This window comes from Nesoenas mayeri, assembly GCF_963082525.1.
Source record: "Nesoenas mayeri genome assembly, chromosome: 14".
NCBI lineage: Eukaryota > Metazoa > Chordata > Aves > Columbiformes > Columbidae > Nesoenas > Nesoenas mayeri.
The window spans coordinates 12,533,984-12,556,691 of NC_137556.1; the positions used below are offsets into that span (position 1 = coordinate 12,533,984).

General features: G+C 37.5%; 1 protein-coding gene across 1 annotated transcript in view; it reads left to right on the forward strand.

Annotated features, from left to right (window-relative positions):
• Positions 1-1,858: 1,858 nt before the first annotated feature.
• Positions 1,859-22,708, forward strand: part of GABRG2 (gamma-aminobutyric acid type A receptor subunit gamma2) — a gene marked incomplete at both ends in the record, with an annotated part of 65,814 nt that continues 44,964 nt past the window's right edge. The window contains one exon of the mRNA XM_080353232.1: positions 1,859-1,965. Within this exon, the coding sequence (XP_080209358.1) occupies positions 1,859-1,965 (107 nt within the window). The remainder of the gene's footprint in view (positions 1,966-22,708) is intronic.

The window sequence follows — 22,708 nt, forward strand, 5'->3', positions numbered from 1 at the left end:
ACCTTAGTGCCTAAATGTCAACTGCACACATCAGAAAATGAAATTAAGTAGATCTGAAATGAAAAATTGATCATGAAATGATCACGTAATTTTTAATACGCAGAACAAACTACATAATCTTCAGTGTATAGTTGTCCATCAAATCCCATTGATATCCAGTTAACAATGTGAATAGAAGGTGCAGCTAATAAAATACTTACAGGACTAATATTATCAATGGGCTATTATAGTTAAATATGTCATGTTTGGAAACGAAATTTGTTTGATGGCTGAAGGCTGGATGTGGGGTGTTTTTTGAGAATCTGCGACGGCAACTACTTTATCCATTTTGGATGGATAAATTTCATTCTGCATTTGGACACTGATATTTACCAGATTGCTCTGCGTATTGGCAGGTTTGAGCAGGCTCCAGACATCAAATTTGGTTCAGACTAGACTCAGTCCAGAGGGAATTTTTGATGCTTTTATTCTATTAGGAGCATTTCATTTTCTCTCAATTTAAGTGTTCTTTAGAAGAATTATTTCTTTATTTCCCCCTTGAGTTTTAGAAAAGATGAGCTTGGAACTGAAACAGTGTCAGCTCACATGTCCCAGTTCCTGGTAATGATGTTTGCGCACCAATCCCACAGTTTATAAACAGCATTGGGGAGGCTTGATGCTATCTATATTTGCTTTGGTTTTCAGCAGAAAAAATTTGGGAAATAAAAAATTGGTTACTGTAGGTCATGGTGCAAGTATCTATTTTAGACTGAGGTGCTCTTACTTTGGGAAATCATGAGATTCCCTGAATTTTTACTTCACTAGGAGCTGCTAAAGTACAATTTTGGACTAAGGAATTTGGGATTTTGGTTCCAAAATTTGGCTACGTCCAGCTTTTATAGCCATCTAGTGCTTCCCCTCTGGCCAGGAAGTATTTCCTGTGTCTGTGTAGCCTGGTTATATTAGGGGGAGGGGAGATAAAAACCTTGCATGTTCCCCCTAATTCTATCACACTCTAAATCGCCTCATTCATACTGACTCCACCAATGCTGCTTTCCCCATTTCCTGAGTTACTTAGCAACAACCATCCCTCCCTTTTCCACTCCCCCATCCATCCTTTCATTTTTTTTTCCTTTGCAATCACGATTTCCAGGCTGTTTAGAAAAATGAGGATGCTCAGCAGCACAGGGCAAGCTTTTCCTTCCAACCTCCCTTTTTATGCCTGCCAAATCCTTCTTGCCTCCCAAATGAAAAGCAAGGCTGCCTGCATATGTGTAATCAAAGGTTAAAAAGCACCCCGGCTGACACCACGCATGTGTTAATCTGTGCTGCAGCAGAGTGCATCATTTCCACTTTGACCTCAGAGTTAATCTGCATTCAGGCAGAAGATCCATAGCTTTATTCTTTTTCTTTTTCTTTTTTTTTTTTTCTTTTTTTTTTCTCTCCTCTCATTTGCTCTTTCTATTGCTTTATCGGGTTTTGTTGCATGTGTGTGAGTGGTTCTGTAAATGTGTGCATGTATTTCTCCTTTCCTTGACTGTTTTTATTCTCCGAGTGTCTGCGGTTTTGTTGGTTTGGGGTTTTTCCCTTTGTTTTTTTTTTTTTCTCTCCCAATTATATTATTCCCCTAGATTTGGAAGCTGTTGCCTGCTGCCTGAGCTGACGTTTCTGATTATATCTGCAAAGGGCTTGTGCAGATCTAATTTCTGTCCCCCTGCATATTAATTCCCGCAGCTGGGCGCAATGTATCATCCCACTGACGGGACCTGGTAGGGAGTGGGGGAGAACCACTACCAAAAAAAATTAAAGAAGGAGACGGATCCATCTGCAACCCAGAGGAAAGGGGAAAAAAACTGGTGGGGGGGTTGGAGAAAAAGAGATGATTCCTCCAAATCCGACAAGCCTGGGGAGCACTGCATTCTTGAATCCTGCATTTTCTCTCAAAATGATGGTGTGGGCACTTCTGTTCCTCTCGCTCATCCAGTGGTAAGATGTGCTTTCTGATTCTGTTTGGGGGGGTGGGGGGTGAGGGAGGGCTGGGGGGCGAAGAATCTGTTTGCAAATTTGCAGAGCTGCGGTGAGAATGCCGGAGGCTTGGATGGTGGCATTACATTCACCTATCTCCTGGCTGCTGAGATCTTACAATGTTTTATTTCTCTTACGTTGTTGTCGCTCTGAAATGGACAGGGAGGATGAGCAGCGGGTGTGTATGATGGTGGTATATGCCGGGCGTTTCACAGAATTTGATGCCATATTAATGAAGCCTTTTATCTCTGAATTACTGTTTGCTACAGTGCATGGAGTTATAGTACAGCTGTGTTTTGTGGGCAGAATGTCAGTGCATTTGCGCTTGTTTTCACCTCAGCAGCCACATCATGGCTGTGCCCGGGCTACGGGCTCCCCGGTGCCTGAGGTTTGTTCCTCTGTCGGAGCTGGGGAAGGATCGAGGACCAAGGACGGGGCTGCAGGTCCCTGCATAAGGAGGCAGCGAGCTGCTGCCTGCATTTCCCAGCTACCGAAATGCTTTTAATGCCGATGGAACAAGCAAAGGGATGCAATAGTGTTCGCTGAACATACGAGATGAATGTTTACAATGGCATTTACCCCACCTCACTGACACATGTGCTGCTTGAAGACAACCTGTGCATGCTGCGTATGTGTATTGTATTTATAAATGTAAAGAGCTAAAAATCTTAACAGCAAAGGAGGAAGGAGTTTGTATGTGGATGAGTAGAAAGTGGAGGGGAGGAGTGAGTATTGCTGCAGTGCCAAGCATTACGCTGAACCAGACATTCCTGCAAAAATTTGTGGACTGTGCATTTAACAGGTTAGATGAGAAAGTAGTACTGCATTGCAAAGTACCTGGCCTGGCCTTTGGGAACAGCCCCTTCTCACAGCTGCATAAGCCCTGTTGTCATTGATCCATTAAAGAAGTTAGTGAACACTCTCTTTTCTACTATTAGTGCTGCATGCATCCAGCTCCTCATTTAAATTCACCTTCTTTATCTCCCGTTCTTTTACCTGGACACTACCATACTAAAAGGGGGCTCTGTTTGCCTTTTTGATTGTTTGTTTAAGAAAAATCAGACACTGAAGCTGCAGTGGTAGGATTTTAGTTCTAGGCAAAATAAAAGGCAAAAATTATTGGCCAAGGAAATGAAAAGTTGCTGAGTTTTAGAGTAACTTTCTTCTCATAAAAAAAAAGGACTCTGAAGAATTCCTGTGAAAAGAAACTTAAAATGGTTGAAAATGGAGTAGAAAGTGAAATAAAATTTGGTGTACCTACCATGAGGCTTTGTTATTGGGAGTACGACATGTAAGGTATCTCGGATTCTTACAGAATAATTTCACATTACTATGTGAAAACAGTGATGAAAAATGAGCTTTTACAGGATTTCATGAACACAGAGTCTCAGATTATTTTGACATAAAACTTCCACTAAAATAATCCCAGATATCTATCTGAACACTCTTCCTTTTTTTTCACTCATCTTTCAGAATAACATACCCTGGGAAGAATTTTGCCTAAATTATTTCGTAAGTTTTAAAATAAACTCTTAATAATGCAAATTAAAGTTTTATCTCAGCAAAAGGTTCTATTTTCTCTTCAGAGCCATCTCATGGCCAAGATGGTTTCCTGACAGCTTCCTGACTTCACACTTTCAAAGAATAAATAATAGACAGAGAAACAATATTAAAAAGCTACAAGTAGAGCTGAAAGTTATCCTTACTGCTTTATAAAAATATTTTAAATGAGTCAACCTGAAAATATTATTTTAATTCTAATAATCAGGACACTTTTCTCCTCCTGTTGTGGCAGAAACCTTACTATTAGCTTTGGAAACTCATGAACCAAGACAGAGTTATAAAAGTTAAACTTGGATACTGTTTATTTATAGCCAGGATGAAAGATTTTCTTTGTTAAAAACCCATCAAACACTTCAGAAGCAGGGAATATCATTGTATTATGTGTCACCTGTCTCAGACACTGAATTCTTAAAGGCCAATGCATAACTCCATGTTATGCATATGAATAAAGGTGTTGACATCAATCAGAATACACACAAAAGTTTAAGTATTTGCAGAATCTGATCAAAGTAATTGAACACACGAAAACTGATTACCAATACTGTGCAGAAGTTTTCCCCCATTAATAAAAAAAATTATTATGTAGAGAAAAAAAATTGTTGCACAATCATTGATATTTAGAAGAATAGAGAAAGAAGAGGAAAGTTAAGGCATCATTCAGGTATTAATGAAAGCAGCTAAAATTTTGGCATTGACTTCAGCAAACCATGATTTGAACGAATTAAGAACCAATGACCTATTACAGCACTGTGGGATTTTATTTGGACAGTAATTTTATGTCTCAGTTTTATTACATGCACACAGTACACCCTTACAATTGTGCACACTAACATTTTAGGAAGTGCTTTCTTCAAATTTGATTTTTGACATTCAGAACTGCACTGCAAACTTCTTGCATAAAGTTCCCCATCATCACCTGTGTCAGACTAGTGTAACAGCTTTGTGCAGTCCCTCAGACTGACTGACGCCGTGTTTCAGTGAAAATGAATCAAACCAACCCCCAGATTTCTGAAAACTATTCATCAAAATCTTGGGGTTTAGAAACACTTTAAAAATGTAAATAAAATAGTTTAATATTTGCACATCTCAATATGAAGTTTAATCAAAACTATTTTTTTTATTACACTTATTGAACACATAATAGGTAATTAACACATTACATGTAATAGAGCTCACTCACCAGCAAAGTTTCAAATAGATTTAAAGCTATACTCTGCACGCTATTTACATACAGGTTGTATTAGTTAGTTTTGCATAGTCCTTAGCTTTACAAATTGTCAGCAAAAATCACATCAACACAGTGCAAAGTAATGTCCAGATGTCAAATTCTGGACACCAGCTGCTTTTATTTTTTTACTCATTAGTGCCCAAGTAGTGTCATGGCAATGTTTTTATGCTGCAACTAGACACCTAAAACTGGAAACTATCAAGACTGATCAGAAAAAAGCATAAATAAAGCAATCACTTTAGCACCAAGAGAGTTTGGTGCATATGTGAATATATGTATCTTCACTAGTAAATTACTGAATGTGGGAGTAAATAGTTTTTTTTTTTTTCTTGTAAAGCACTATCAGTGTCAGTTGGGTTCTTGCACCATGTGATAAGTGATATAATAACAATGATGAAAAGGGGTATGAATATCCCTGAGCTGAACAGTCATTCAGAACTATGGTAAAGGTTGTTACCATCAGTTTGGTATTAATCCTGCAGCTATAGTTATTAGTACACTCACTTTCAATAGTTTCACACAGTGTATAGCACTAATATTAAGTCAGAGGCCCCATTGAAGTCACTTGGAGTATTATTGGAATAAGGAGTTGCTCAGCAAGAGACAATATCTCAACTAACAAGGAATGGTCCCCTTTAAAGAAGTATCAGAACAGGAGATGTGAATCTAGGTGCTTTAAATGATGACTTTATCCTTTTCTATGATACTATGTAACTGAATATTTAGTGCTGATTGCTCTATACACCATAGTCTTTGTTTCAGCAGGGCTGAGGCTCCATGGACACAGGACCTGCCCTCTACCTGGTCAGGGTTAGTAAGGCCAGTGACACTGCCTCTGAGTTTCCCAGCTGGGATGCTGGGACACAAACTTGGAACAACTACTATTGGAATAAAGAGACTAAAAATCCAGTGATCTAAAGTAGATTTGAACAATTAAAAAAAAAATAAATCACCATCTCATCATTAATAACTTGATGGGGCAAAAAAGATTACAGACACTGTTTCCCTACTTGCAAGCATATAATAATTCAGAGATGTGAATTAAGCCTTTTAACTAACTTCTGCTTTAATGACTATACCACCTAACCATAACCTGCACCACAAAATCCATGTATTCCAAAATACTCCAGCGACTACGCAAAGTCTTTCAGAAAGTCTGAATCCTCAAAAATCTGAGAAGTGAAATTTGTTAATACAAAACTCTAAAAACTAACTACAGTAAAATTAGCCGAGGAAATGAATCTACACTTTGAAGTTAGCATTTCCCATATGATTCCTAATACATTTCTTCTTCATGGCTATCCAAATCATGCTTTTTGGTCTTAAGTTTAAATTGTTCTCGATAGTGCTATCTGGAAAAAAAACTGATTGATTTGGATTGTGGTCACATTGTTTTCATTTTTATGCTACACTTGCTGTGTTGGCACAAGTCAAGAAATTCTGTAACAGTTGCACAAAAATTTAAATGGGAAGAAGTCTTCGATAGAAGTGAACAAGTGAAGGGAAAAGAAGCAAATGTTTGGTCAAAGGAAACTCATCCCAAGTCTCAGTCCCAGTACAATTAAATTCTTATATGCTTAAGTAATGACCACCACTTTCTCCAGCAAATAACTGAATTGTGATTTGAAACCATGACTTATTAAAGGATTAGACAAAGCACTAGACACAGGTGAGCAATAATAGATGAACATGCTCATAGGAAGGTTGATTTTTCTTTCATATTCTGCCTCTTATACCTGTTGAGAGCATATCTGTACTGTACGTGATCCATACACTACCTTCAAGAGTCACATTCAAGTATCTCCAAAGCAGAGGTAGCTCTAAGGTCAATACCTCTGGGTGGCTGTGTCCTGTACTGGAGGCTGCACTGGCTCATTTGAAGCCAGCTCTGTACCCCATAGCCTTTGCCCTGTTATGTTCAATTACTCTACCTATTAAAGTTCTGTATATTCCTAGATATAAAGATTCTATTAGGGTGATTATTAGATTTCTTTTAAACATTCATCAGAATAACTAGAGCGTACTGTGGCTCTCTATTTCATTGGTACAGCCTGAACTGCTGCTTTACAAACTATTGTACCTGCAGCCCCACTCACACTCATATACAGAAAAAGAGGTAGATTATGTGAGAGTGGCAGTGAAGAATACAATGCTAGCTGGAGGATTGCTTCATATGGATTCGGACTTAGAAGATATACACGTAAAAACAATAGTTGGCATAGGGATGGTAGAGCTGAAGTTTTTTTAAAATGTTCATGCTTCATAGCCTATCTAGTATTGTACTTTTTTAATAGACATTTATTGCCAAATAAATTCACTTTAACACAGATGGTAATGTTTGATTGTTCATTTTCCCAGATATGTCTACTAAGAAATCAACATCTTATCCTATACCTAATGAAAATCTCTGCAATTTTAGGACTCTCCTCACATGACAGGCCTAGTTTTATCCTCTCAGTAATCTCCATTCCACTGAAGTCAGTCTGTTGGTGAGGGAAAAGTCAGGACCTATACAGTGTAAATTCTTACAGGCAGTTATGTGTTCATAAGGAAGAGGTAGGAAGGAACCCAAAGTTGAATTGTAACTCAGTAAGAATCTTTAAGTGTTTCTTACACTGCATAATGCTTTTACTTTTTGCAGAAAGCTCTCAACACACATTCCAGCTAGGTTATTTGCAACACCTCTAACCACTTTTTTCTTCATTCCTTCTTTTTTATTCTGTATAGAAGATCAGCTTAAACTTTACACACCACTTCAGCCCACAGACTGTAATGTAAATTGATCTTAAGTACCACATAGGTTTTGTACCGGCCCCCTGGACTTAAAGGAATTTCTCCATTCAAGATCAGGGCTTGTTTTCTGTGAATGGAACAAGAGCTAGGGAGTCTTAGTGGCAGTAAAGGAGACACGTTTATTTACCTCTTTTTAGAAAAGATATGACATCTGACAATAGAAATAGACATCTGGGTAACTTCACTGGAAGTAGAGTTATGCTTCTGGGCTCAAAGGTGGAGTATAATTATTATTAGGTAAGGACAGACCCATTTTATAGAATAAGACTAAAAACGAGCTTGTTGAGCAATAATGAAATTAGGGACTATGATTGCCCCTAGTGAATATATCCAAAGCACAAAAATTGGAATGAAGAGTTATTTTAGCTGAAGGAAAGATGAGAAAGAAACAGCATGAAGTGTCTATCGGTGACTTCCGATGACTTAAAACTGTTTCAGCATTCACTGTATGCTTCCTTTTGATACTGGGTTATGGCCCAAGTGATCTTGAAACTAATAAGAAGCATACCATGAGAATGTGAATTCACCTAGTGTGTACACCTATAGAGGCGTATTGTCTTCACAAGCATGTTATTTAGGTGAGCTCCTGGCTCAGAAGAGCTCTGGTGCAATAAGTAGGAGCTTTCTTATTGTTTAAATTGGGCCCAGTTTTCCATTTGCAATGCCCAGAAGTAACCTGCTTGTTCAATTCTTCCAATTAAGAGAAATTCAGCTTTGCATTAAGCCAGAAGCTGAAGAAAACAGCGTTTAATTTTATCTTCAGAAATAAGAAAATAATGTTACTTGCTTTTAAACTTGTCATATGAAGTGGTTAGAAATTCATTTATATCAGAATGTGTAACCATCTCCTTCAATGTGAGAAATTTACAAAATACTTTTTTTTTTTTTTCATCCATATGAATAAAGAGTGGGAAGAGGGAGATAGTGGGTACATATTTTCACAAGTCCCAGCACCTGCCAACTGGCTGAGACAACCTGAGGTAAAAGAGGGGCGAAGGTGGTAGGTTGAAGAAAGCTATTGAGAGAACAGTGAGGATTACAGCCAGTGTGATTCTGGGCTATTTGTATAGTTGTGACAGGAAATTAATATGTGAGTCTTGTATTGGCTATTCAGTCTGACACACAGTGATATCCTCTTCTTTATATAGCAGGGTAATATTTTTAACACAACTACTGTCAAAAAAAGGAGGCTTTAATGCTGCTGAAAACCAGTGGTGACTATAGAAGCAGAGAGAAATGTAGCAAACACCTTCCCATGTAAATGACTACTCAGCTGCATAATGCTTTTTCATCTGGTGTCCTAAGCAACATGGAAAAAGTTAACTGCAAAAGTATTACTTGTTTTCTTCTATATAAAGGGCATAGGGTAGCAAATGAAATTTTCATTGGCTGCCTGAAAACTTACAAAAATGTTTTGTTTTTCTAATCAGTGAGGTAATGCAAAGCCCAGAGATTTATATAGATTCAAAAAGCACAAAAATACTTCAAAGTCCATTAATCTCAGTGGTAACATTTCTTTACAGGAAATCTCTAGGTGCATGTTTCTGGAAGTGAAGAGATTTTACTAGGGAAGCATCATTATATTAATGCTCTGATCTTTTGCTCTTAGCTTCTGCTGTTGGCATCTGCCAGATGCAAAATACAAGGCACAATAGATAGCTGATGTGACCCAGAGTAATCATCACATTATGATAACTGCAGTGTGATAGCAGGTAATAGAACTTCAGTAATTTATACAAGAATCTCTATGCAACAAATTATTATCATTAAGGAAGAAAATCACTAATGTGTAAGGCAGATTTTCTTATCTACAGGATCAGTTCTATTTTTTCAGATCTAGTGGAAAGACATTTCACACATATTCTGTAAAGTACAACACTATGCGTAGGCCTAGCTGTGAAATCTGGCCATTGTATATGAAACTAAATATTAGTCTTACAAGATAGAACTTTCATCTGTTCACAGCCAGCCAGCACAACATTAAAGAAACAGCATTTTTACAAAACCCCAGACAATTTAAACAGATTACCAGAAATAAAACATTGATATACAGAAAACAAACAATTTAAAAGGAATGAAAGGTCATAATGAGCATTTAAAAGGAATGGAATGAGAAGAAGATGTCTACTTTTTATGCCTGCATTATTTCTTTCCAAATGCTGCAGGCAATCATGTATGAAATTGTATTTTTTACTGAATGTCATCTTGGACTTTGTTGTGAACCCTTAAGAGGAAAGGCTAGCCTTCTTCTGAGCTATTTATCATCTTAAGCTTTTTGAATGCTCCATGTTCTACAGAAAAATACCTATGGTTCTATACATTGATGAGAAATGTATCTTAAAGAGGATCTCATGCATACTTGAAATAAAATTCTGACAGCATTCCCTGAAACGCCGTGGGTTATAGGAGAAAACGAATGCTTTCCTTCAATTGTGATTCGATGTTATATTGTGTAACACAACCAGCATGTCCTGGTCATATGAAGCTTTTGTTAATCTGTAGTAAGATATCTTCTGATCTAAATAGAAATCTGCCTGCTGTGACAGATTGAGGATTATCTACTGAATTCCACTTCCATTTAATTCCCTTAGATTATTTTTCAAGAGACAGAAAAAGAAATAGGAGAAATAATGAGAAAAAGAAAAAATAAGAATAATTAGTAGTAATAAGATAATGCTAGAAAGCACTGCTAAACTAATCAATATGTTGTTGAATATATTATTAAGTGATAACACACTTCTGGGACTTACTGATCCATGTAGATGTTTGATAGAGCTGGAGGAAGCGTGTCACCAATCCAGAATGAATTATAATGGTCAGATATAAAGAGATCAGTCATCTCTTGGCCATTTTGTGTGCATCCTATGAAAGGGTGCTATAGGATGAACTCTGCTTTTCCCCTCCAAAAACTGATGAAGACACAAAAGACTTCACACTGTAGATTAACACTAAAGAGGTTTCAATCAGATGTACAGCAGAAACTGATGCAGGAAAGCAGAACAGTTCATCGAGGCATCTGCAACCATCTTTCCCATTCTGCTATCCTAAACAACATATCTGGTTTCTACTTTTATAGGCCTAAGAGCCATTCTTCCAAAATTTAGGCACCCAAACTGCCTCTGTGTGCAGAAAAGTAATCACCTAATCCCCCAAACCCCAATAGTATAATTCTATATGCTGATGTGTAATTTTTTCAAAACAATTGGAAAACATTTCCCAAACAGATACCACACCAAAGACAGACAAGCACACAAATGTCCGTGAATGAAGAATGCTACCAAATAATTGATATATAATTAAAATTACAGTCTGCTTGACCTTCTACAGATGAATCACTGATATCTCTTAGAGTTACCTAGTACAGAGAGTAGGGACTTTATCTGTGAGCCCAGAAAGGCTTTACAATTACTGTGAACAGGAGGCAGAACTGGAAGAGATAAAGAAGTGAATTATGAAGGCTGGAATTATACAGCATTTTTAACATAGTGACAAGAAGCCTGCTATTACTTCTTACAGAAAACCAGTGCAGGGAGTCAGAAAGATGAGTTCTCATGATCAAATTAAAAAAGAAGAGAAATACAGGGCAACCTTTTGCAAGAATAAAAGATAGCCTGTATATATGTTTTGGAAGTTAGAGGCCAGGGAAATGCCACGCTCAAATAAGAAGACAAGTGAGAAAGCTGGTATTAACTCTCAGTTATGCAAGTAAAAGGAGAGAGAAGGAAAGTACCTCCCTTACTACAGTAAGTAACTTTGGCTGGAGGAGTGCTCATGCAGTAAGATGGCTTGGAAATAAGAGGAGGTGTTTGATCCATTTAATAATATCTACACTGCCACGAGCTGTCTTAGTAGCTGAACTTGACGACTGAAGAGATGCCTTTTGGCTACTGTATGCAGAACAGAAATGGTGCACTTTGATCCTACAGCCTTTGAGGTCTGTGAACCCAAATATGTTTGAGTATTATAGTTTTGTTTTGTAACATAGTAAAGGAGTCATTATTTTCTTGGAAGGTAAGAATTTGGAAGAGGATGAGATTACTAGTGGAAAAATACTTAGAGGACATTGGAATACAATCACAAATATTGCTGCTCTTTTACTGGACCAAAATAACTACCTAGGATCAAAGACTGCATTGTATTGAATAAACATATTGGATATTTGTAAGCTCTTTGAGGCAATGGCAATCAATATTACATTAATAATAGCTCTTTTCATTTTATTTCCCTGGTTTCTAGAGGAAATGTTAAAAAACCCCCTCTAAGCTGATTTAAAGACTTAAAGCATGCACTTAAAATGACTTAAAGCCTTAATAAAGCTCAAATGCAGCATATGAGATTAAAGTCACAACAAATGTTTAAGGCCAAATTCTTGACTCCCAAGCCCAGTACAACCAATGAGGCTCTGGACACATATTTAAAAGGCAATGGTGAGCAACATGAAAATATTAGTCTCTGCCATGGGTTACTGTGATACAGATCCACAACTCTGCCTTCTTGATGTTAACAGGTTGTAAAACTAAGATACCTTTATTCTGCCCAGGTGGGGACAGTGTTTCTTTCCTCTCACAACATGCCACCACTTCTTATAGAGTTCATTTCTCAGAAATTAAATTTAGCAATTCCAAAATATTTATTATTAATATCCAACCACTTTGAAATATTTTTATACTCAACTATTACGTTTTAACCACTTAATATCCAGTCACTTTTGCTCTGGGTATACTTTATAATAAGGATTGTATATATAATGAGTTACAGAATTTACTAGTCAGTCCTCTAGGGATTATATGTGTGAAAACAAACCCTATATAGAGTTTATTTTAAAAGGCAATAGAAACAATTTTAGCCTTACAGATTTCAAAGAGTGGATTTTATTTTAAGCTCTGAAATAAAATTAATCTTTGGCCAGAAACCAAGAATTTTAGCTCACATGGTAACTTTGAAAAATTCTGAGTATGTGAAGGCTTGTAGAGAGTATTAGAGGAGAAAACTGTTTACGGCTTTAATTATACAATTTGTTAAGGAAGAAAAAAAAAAAGGAAATGTACTATATCTGTAAAGTCAACTCTTCTGTTATGGTCTCCAAAGCGCTATGTCTTTTAATCTCCCCATAGCAGATAAGCAGTAGAGGTGATTAAATTCAGCGCAACATATATTCAGATTAAAAAAATAAGAAACATTTGTTTTCTGCAATTGTTATCTGCACATGCGATGTTCTGAGCTCCTCAATAAAACAGTGATGGAAGGATTTAATGAAAAAATAGAAGAAAAGCTTAATAGTCTAAATATGTCCAATCATAAATAGTACATTTTAGTTTACCTGCAAGAATTCCAAACAGCATATAATGAATGCATTCCTTTATCAGAGACTTGTCTGCAATGACACCTTGGGAACCTAGAGGAGGGGCTAAACTAGGGTTCAATTCTGCAAGGTTTTAAGCATTCAAGCCTTCACCTAGGAAAGCACTTTCAGTCATGTTTAAATGTTTAGCAACATGGTTTTCTCCACCAGGATCAGAATACTGAGCAATTGGCAGTATGAAAAGCATAATCCTGGAAAATCTGACAGATATAATCTAAAAAGGTGAACAATGTCAGCAAGTATATTCCAGTTATGTCCTGACTTCTAAATTATTTCACTCATAATATCTCCTGGAAAATTGTAGGGCTTAGAATAGCACCTGTTCTTTAGTTAATGTACTATTTTGATTTGAGATGTGTTTGCCAGATTCCCCATGGATTGAGGAGGATAAAGTTTTGCTTCAGTGGTTTCTTCTCATCAATACTCTGTCAGTTATTCTGCATAAGTCTGTATCTCATAAAAAGCTGTTAGAATTGTGGAAAGAGAAACTGAAGATTAATTTATTCACGTGGGAGACATGCTATGATTAGCAAAACATCTACATCCTTCCTGAGCTTCTGCTCATGTTCCATTAATTTCAGGGGTTCACACTCTTTCCAGGTCTTGAGGTCTCCAACCTCACCTGATGGTCCCATCTGGCATCTGCCCAAGTGATTAAAAGACTCTTCCTGTTTTCAAACATTTCTTGATTATGCACTTTGGATAAGATCCACAAAAGACCAACAAAATCTCTAAAGCATCGTGGTGCCTTCTCTGCACACATAGAAAATGGGGTCTGAAACCATCTGTATTTTGCCAATTAGCTTATTCTTAGTTGCCATGATGCCTTGTGTGATCACCTTTGATAATTTCATGGATCTTGCTTCAGTTCTCACAAACAGTACAATCCCCATAAATGACACCACATGCAGCTGGTGCTCACATCTCTTAAAGGGAGACACCACAGCTGGGAATGGACTAGTTCAAGATGACCAAGTAATGTCAGATGGTAGCAGCTGCCTATCACTGCTTGGTCTTTTATCGATCCACCTTAAAAACTTATATGCCATGGTGGATGCTCCATAGAGGTCCAAGAAGAGGCCAAGGAAACCTGCTGGGAAACTGGACATTTTGACCTTAATATATAGATGTTTTGGTTTACATCTGAAACAGTCTCTGCAGCACATTTAGTGCATCCTTTGATTTAGCCACAGTACAGAGCTGCAGTGAAAATGCGGAGGAAAAAAAAAATCCTCTTATATAATCTTTCAAACTGAAGGAAATATTTTCACCTCTATATGTCTTTCTGTACTTTGTATCATTCTCTGTAATATCTTTTGCACTCTGTATTATGCCATTGCTAAACATATTTTCAAACTCTGCTTACATGAGTCTACATCCTCTAGACCTTAATGTGGTTTCTGCCCTCCAGGAATTTCAGAAATAAATCGGTAATTGTTGTACCTTATAAACTTTGTTCCCAATGCAGTTTTTCAAAATAATATTTTTTAAATATATTTATGGCTACATCTACTGCTATTTCTGACCCTTGCAGCCAGTACCATGCGTTAATCAAACCCACTCTTAGCTTCTGCAAGTACTTGGTTATGGTTCTGATTCTTGCCATCTTTCTCTATACTTGAATACCATCTACTTAGAAGTTTCTAGTAGCTTTCTATTTAAATGTTTTTTGCCTTTTACAGAGACAAACTGCTCTGATCATAATAAGAACAATGACAATTCATACAATAAAATTCTACTATATTTAATGAGAGATATTAAAAAAAAGGTATGCCAAAATATTTCTGGAGGAAAAAGAAAGTCTGGGAGATACGTATTTACATGTGTGTGAAACAGAAATTGGTCTTATTTTCCTGGTGTTTTGACTAGGTTTAATAGTCACATTTAAATATAAGCGATGGGAAGATAGGCTTTGCAGTGATCATTATGTCTAGCCCACTCAAATGTGAAAAAATTTCAGAGCTGGATAGAATTGACATGTTATGTGCCTTACATTTTACTTATTGGAGACCGATAGAAAGGCCAAAAAGAGAGAAATAAAACATGGAGTGAACCCATGCATGGTTTCTTCTCCTTAAAATAAAGTTACAGAATCATCATGTTATTCATTACTTAGTAACATTAAAACAACCATTTTTCAGAAAAAGGTTTTTAAGTTCTTGCATTAAAAGTTTAATATACTTAATAGTGAGATTTTCTTTCTGTGGATATCCATCCAAAGTACATGGTTTACATATTTTCCTGTACCCCAGCACTTCTATTTGAAATTGCATTCCAAAACATTTGTCACAGTGGGACACAAACAGGAAAGGAAGATGTAGCAGCTTTGCATCAATATTTACCTTGGAAGGAACATTTGTGTATTGTAGCATGTAGCCCTGCAAGACAACATTGCCATTGCTAATGACAGGCATAATCTTTGCACCGAGCTTACAAGGCCCCAGGACAGAGGCTTGTCAGACCTGCTGGGTCTGGACATTTCTTGACCTGCCCACAGCTTTGTTTCATTTGGTTTAGCTGCTGCACCAATTTCTCTAATTGCCCTGGCATCTACGGCTAATTTGTTTGACCTTTTGTATGGTACAACCATAATTTTATATAGGCAATAGTAACAAGCTGTGACTCTGTGAATAATGAATTATTTACATAGTTATATAGTGCAGAGAAATACAAGCCTAGGATGACAGCAGAGGTGCTAGCAATCCTTAATCAGAAGCTAGGGTGTTCATATGCTCCACAGAATTAAGAAGCTCCTGACATAAAGCCACCCCAACAGTACCAACCACCAAAGGATTCAACAACAAAACCAGTACAGGCCATTTCAACAAAATAAATCAATTCCATAGAGGAAATTCAGGCACACTTGTTGACAATTTTCCTGCTCAACTGACACAGAGACATTAGCTTGCCACTTACATTCTTACTGTATCACACATCTACCCTCTTATCAGAACTAAATTCCACATCCACCCCTGCACAGTCTGTTTCATGAGCATGAGTGCAAACAGTGTCTTGCATGACATAAGCTGGTTTATGTGGGAACACATGGGTTACTATTGGTTACCATGCATTAAAATGAAGTTAAATCAGAAGCATTGTTTAAAAAAACAAAACAAAACAAAAAAAAAAAAAAACCCACACACCAGCTTCATTTTCACCATTTACTTACAGTCATTTTTTGAATGAGCTAGCTTCACGATGAGTTGATTAAAGACATGCGTATCAAGCAACTATTTTCTGTTCATTCAGCTTTTTCTTCAGGACGCATTTCTATCTAATAAGCATTTCAGTAACAACAGTTCTATGATCTGGAAGAACCAAGAATTAAGAATATACTCAGAACAAAACTATACTGGTTTTAAATCTATTTTTGACTGGCTCCCTAATCATTCAAGGTTTATCTGACCCACTTGGTTTACCAAAGATATGGGCTATAACATGGCTGGTAGGTGTGATGGAATTGTGATGCCCAGCAATGCAGTGCCATTTCCTATGGCATGGTTAGTCGTTGCTGCTTCCTCCGTAATGAGGTGGTTTACCGTCATCCCTAGTCTTCACCAAACACAATTAATAAGGCACATTTATGTGCCTATTTATGTTGTAAAAATGGTATACACTTACATGCAGAGATTATGTAACTTGGCTTATCGCAGCAAGTAGGACACTAGTCCAATGGTCCTGACTCCCAGTCACTGGGAACACCACATTCCAGTGCTTTGTTATGTGCTGGGACACAGAAGATGAGAATGAAAACATTCCCTGAGAGATTTAATTTGAATGAGAATTTATATTCTGTTTAACTTGAATTTTAAATCTCACATCTGTAGACAAAATAAAGGTATTCTAAATCTCAAAAAGCGCTCAGGAGAGTTACTCAATAAGAAAAACTGCTGACATTTCTAGCACCTCACATTTGATTCAAACATTGACAGAGAGTGATATAAAGATGGCTGCATCATGAATGATTGATTCCAAAAGAGGCTTCCTTCTGGGTGGAATTACCATGCTGACAAAATATAGAAAAAAGTTGTGCAAGTATTCTGAAAAGCCACGAAGACGAGTACCTCAGAGGGTATTGCAGTATTACAGAACAAGATTCTTCTTTTTAAAATCTATCTGAGCAATAGGATTGGGGTTTTTGAGCTAGTGTTTAAACAGACAGCTGGAGGGCATCCCTGTTTTCCTAATCTTACTCACAGAGAACAGAATTAAGCTTTTTGCTTCTCTTGTTAATTTATAGTGAGATTTTAGAGCTTTTTTTCCTAAAAGCAATGTGCCTTATTAGGGAAGAGAAATGACAAAAATTAGTAACAGATGACAATTACATACAATAAAACAAAGCCACAGAAAAATAAGAAAGCTCACTCGAAAAAAGACCTAGTAGTATCACACTTCAGTAATGGCCATTAACTCCTCTTGAGCTCTCCCAGTTATAGTGGAAATCTGCAGAAGCTGTGTAATAGCAACAGGCAAAACTCATGGCCCAAGTGCCTTAGATTTGACATACAGAAATGCATAGAACAGTTTTAAAAGAAAGGCAAAAATAGAAGGGGATGGGAGGGCAGAGAAGTGGAGAGAAGAGGAAGGTAAACCAAAAAATAATCCTTCTGAGGTTCACTTAATTCTGAGGTTGCACCTTTTACAATTAGATATAACTAGATAATTTGAAATGAAGTAGATCGACTCAATCTAACCCTATGATGGAGTAGAATATCTGAACCTATTTCTCTCTTTTCTGTCTGTTTCTATCTAATGTTTTCCTTCGCTTGCCACTAAAATGGGTAGACATAACCGCAGTAAAAAGAGATACATGAGTAGATTATATAACCTCTAGGAAACTGAATGTTAGAAAACATATTTGTAAAATATTCCAGCTCAAAAAAAAAATAAAATAACCATCTTAAATTACGAAGCTTGTTGAATCATCTGATCACATCTTAGACTCCTCCAGAGTTCATATAAGTAAAGATGCTGCACTTCAAGCTCAGGCTGTTCAAAGTGTGGTTCATTCTATAATTATCTTTCTTGTTCCATACCGGCTATACAAGTTGGTTTCATTCCTCTATATTTTTGTATCCTCCCTGGGTGCACCATATATCTCCTTTCCCTGCCCACAAGTTTTATACTGTGATGTAATTCAGTTTTTCTCAATTACTTCGGTCTGTTCTGATAGATCTGAAGGTGGAAACCCTTTATTAACTTGTTTAACCAATGTGCCTCAACATTCTGCTGGAGAAACTGATTCTAGACTGGGTGCTACATTTTTGGTTCTTTGCCAGGGCTGCTAACTTGTGTCCCTATTTTGGGCAATTTTGGTGACAAATGGTCATGAGTCCATTTTATAAAGGAAATAATCCTCATACTCCATTATTTGAATCTAATCAATTGCGCAATGCAAAAACTGCACTGCAATTTTTCAGTACAGTGAACTAGAAAATATATTAAATACTACAAACCAGAAGTTTTATTGGTAGCACTCCCATTAAATACACTCCAAAGGGCTTTTTAAAAAAAGGATTTTCACAAGCTTACAGGAAGGAAACAAAACTTAAACAAAGTTAATATTTTTATTTTCAAACTTTCTGTGTAAACGCTTGCCGTAGCCACATTCAGCTGAATCTGCAAATATGGAAAATAGAGGTCATAACTGTAACTACTGTAACTACGAAGGGCTAAAATTTATTATGTGATAAGGTGCAGTAGCTAATGTGAGTGCACATCTTAGGGAGGATGCAGAATTACTGTAAGATGAACCAGTCTGCTATGATTGACAGTTTTACAGTGACTAATACAAAACCATCATTGCCGTGTCATATTTTTTAAGTCTGTGAAGAGGTTTGAGAATTGGACTGCTTTAGGCGAAATGGCTGACAAGGACCACTGAGGATACTGTCAGCTGCTGAATGACTAGAAGGTGGCCGTAAAACCCACAGTATGATACTGTGGTGTATCAGTGCTGTGTTGCCAGGTATCATCTCATTCAGTCGAAAACAGCGTAAATGTTCACAGGAATCTGGCCGGCCTTTTAATCTCGATGTAGACATAGTTTTCAGAAATGGCTGTTAGATGGCTTGCAATCCAGAGCCCCCATGTACTGCAAAGATGACTGAAAAGTCATCTGCTGGGAGCACTCATCTGTGCTACTCGAGTGATTTCTGGGCCTTGAATACCCATTTTGAGACTTGTGTGCTCAGTCCCTACTTAATCTTAGTGTTTCAGCTGTAGCGATTTATTTATGACAACAGCAGTATTATTTTTTTTTTCTTGTACGCTTCAGTACCTCCGTGACTCAAGAATGACAGAAAAACTCAGCTTTGTTTTGTTTTTAAGCAGTGATCGTTTCATGACAAATTTTAAAATACTTTACATGATTTGAATAGTTCATGGAATGATAGCTGTAGCAGTAGCCTAGGAAATAAGTTAACTTCTACAGGTCACCTACCTAAAATCCAACCCACCCAAACCATTAAATAGAGACACAAATTCTTTTCTTTCTCCCTGTGAACTTCCTTAGCCAACAAAGTACCAGAACTGCAGTCTGACCAGCACCAGAGCTCTAGGTGGAGGGAGCACGACAAGACACTTTTAATGTGATTTCTTAGCCCAAATCTCCCTACACAGTCTCCACTTCCTCTTATGGAACTTTTGATAACAGACTGTATCTCTTCTTTTCCTCTCTAAGCAAAGCCTTATTCTGAGTTTCCATCTTTGATGTGGGGATTAACTTGGGATGAGATTAACCTTCACATTACATGATTTGCAAACCTGAGAAAAGTGAACGTTTGGTATTGTGATGAACACTTAGCAGTAAAAGAGGAAATCGGTACCATTGTTACAGTAAAGACAGGAGCACAGTCCTGGGCACAGCCTTAGGATTTAACGAATACAAATGAACAGAAAAGAAGTGTAAACAAGGAGACAGAATTCAGCATACGCCTTTGTGAAAACATTTCCTATTTCAATTGAGATAGCTTTACTTAAAAGTATGATTGGCAGTCAACAAAAGAGAATACAGATACAGCTAGATTTCTACAGACACTGTAATCTCCTGCAAATACGCTATTCTCGACATACTCCTATGTCACATCTACGTACAGCATCTCTGCAACCACAGTGGGAACTTGGAATTTGTCCTTCCCTCACATTGACCGTATTAGCATCATGAACAATGTATGAACCTACAGATTAGGGTATTTTTTTATGCACATCAGAGAATGGATTTAGCTTGACTATTCATTAAGTTAAATAGTGCTGTTAGGTAAAATAGCAAGCCTTAGTCCAGTCCTTCACTGAGAGGCAGAAAACATTGATGCTTTAAGTAGAAGACTCGCTATATTGGTGAGTAGTTTATTAAATCTTTGCTGTAAGCCCTGTAGCTTCTACAGCTTACTTGGTATAAAAGATGAAACTGGTCAGATTTTTTAAAAAAATAAACTTAAGTTTTTAGTTAGAGTTTAACCAGTTGTTGGTTTTTCAGTACTGCCCCAGGTCTTGCTCTTTAGGCACTTTGTGGCTACTTTGATTCTGGTTGCAAACAGCAATGCAATAGCAGGCCGATTCCAGCAGGGATAATTGACTCTTGTGTGAAGTTTCTTAACAGAACACTTAGAAATAGTTAAAATTCATTTTCTATATTTAGAAAAGTAAAAGAACAGAGTCACAGCAGGTACAAATGGGCATATTTTGTGTCACAGCATCATTACCCTTCTACTCGCAACAAGTTGTGTTCTTGTGGATTTGGAAACTGAAACTGGGTAGAGCAGTCTTGCACACATGTTGCAACGGCGTTAACATCAGAAGTGGGAATGCCTCAAACAGTGAGATTTTGTATCAGTGTCTGAAAGATTAACTTTAAAAAAATTATACTGTAATCTGCAAAGAGCTAGACAGGTGTTAGAGCAGTGATTATGCCACTGTATTCAGCACTGGTGAGGCCGCACCTAGAATCCTGTGTTCAGTTTTGGGTTCCTCATCATAAGAAAGACATTGAGGTAGTAGAGAGAGTGCAGAGAAGGGTGATGAGGCTGGTGAGGGGCCTGGAGCACAAGTCTGATGGGGAGTGGTTAAGGACGCTGAGACTGTTCAGCCTGGAGAACAGGAGGCTGAAAGGAGACCTTATCACTGTCTGCAACTACCTGAAAGGAGGTTGTAGCATGGAGAGGGTTTCTCTCTTCTCCCAAGTAGCAAGTAATATGACAAGATGAAATGGCCTCAAGTTGCACCAGGGGAGGTTTATATTAGATGTTAGGAAAAAATTATTCACAGAAGGGTTGTCAGGCATTGGAACAGGCTGCACAGGGAAGAGCTGGAGTCGCCATCCCTGGAGGGGTTTAAAAGGCAATTAGACAAGGTTCTTAAGGACGTGGTTTAGTGCCGGAGTTAGGTTAGGTTATGGTTGGACTCAATGATCCTGAGGGTCTCTTCCAACCAGAATGATTCTATGATTCTTTGCATACCTGTGTTACTAGATTTGAAAACTTCTATCAGTCATAAAGATAAAAATAGATTTCAATATGCATTTGGGTATAATCTGGGCTTTATCGAATTTGTTCTGGACATGAAAAACACTTGCAAAATTTAGGCCATATAATCAGAAGGACTGATCTGAAAGTCTTAAGGAGATGAAAAGGGCTTTGTCATTATAACTTTCATTAATATTAATGGCATCGCACAGCTAAAGCCCTGCTTATGCGGATAGCGATGCACCTCGGATTGTTTGGCTGGTACACAGTTTTATACAGACACACATTTAGACAACTGGATACCCATACTAACTTAAGATCCACTTGGAATTCAGATAAAAGCTGGAATTCAGTGGCCTTTTTTCTCCAGTTATACTGTCTGTGTTCCTTCTCCTCTCTTTTTCACCAATCCCATGAAACCTTTGCTGTTTTGGGAATCCGGTGTGCCAAAATGGTTTGAAATAGCTATTTCTTTCCCACAAATAATTAGCAGGAGGAAATGGAAGTTTTAGTGACTGTGGGCTGCTGTTCAGTAAGGTTGTTCTAGATTTGAGACAAGTCCTACATAAAAATACTTTTGCATCTTGCACTGTCCAGTACACCAGAGTCTACCGACTGGCTTTCTCATCACATTAATATCCAGGAACATGTTGCCTTTCCAAAAGAATGTATTTGATTTACTTTTTCTTTTCCATTCAGAAAACCATTCTTTTTGGAGGATGGATGTTTAAATTGGTTATAATACAGGAGTATGGCTTTTTATACACACATAAAGTTAGGTTTTTTCATTCACTCTGCACAGACGGAAAGCATATAATCTAGTGCCTTCTGTGTGCAACTACTTTATTTAGATGTATTTCCTTTCCTCCAGGAGAGAGAACCTTGCTTCAGTTACGTTCCTTTGAATTACAATTAGATCTTTGAACTCCAGACAGCTGAATAAACAAATTTCCCCCACCAATTCAATTATCCTGGCCTGTTTGTCAGTATCAGCAGAATACTATGTAGAACATTGCCAATTAAAACCCTGCCTCTGATGGTGAGTAAAACTACAGGTTCAGGCCTGTGTAACCAGAGGGAGAAGACTGAGTTGCCTATTCTTGATCTGGGGAAGCTCCCAAATGCAAATTGCTGGCACAGAGTGGGTTAGGTGGTACCTGGTGGTACTCAGTGCATGTGATGAAGGTATAGATTAACCTGTCTTCACTAGCAGCTTCCAAGCTCAATCCAATGCAATTCAGGACTGGCTCTCTTGGGCGTGCTATGCATTCCTGGTCATTACAGCCCTAGTACTGT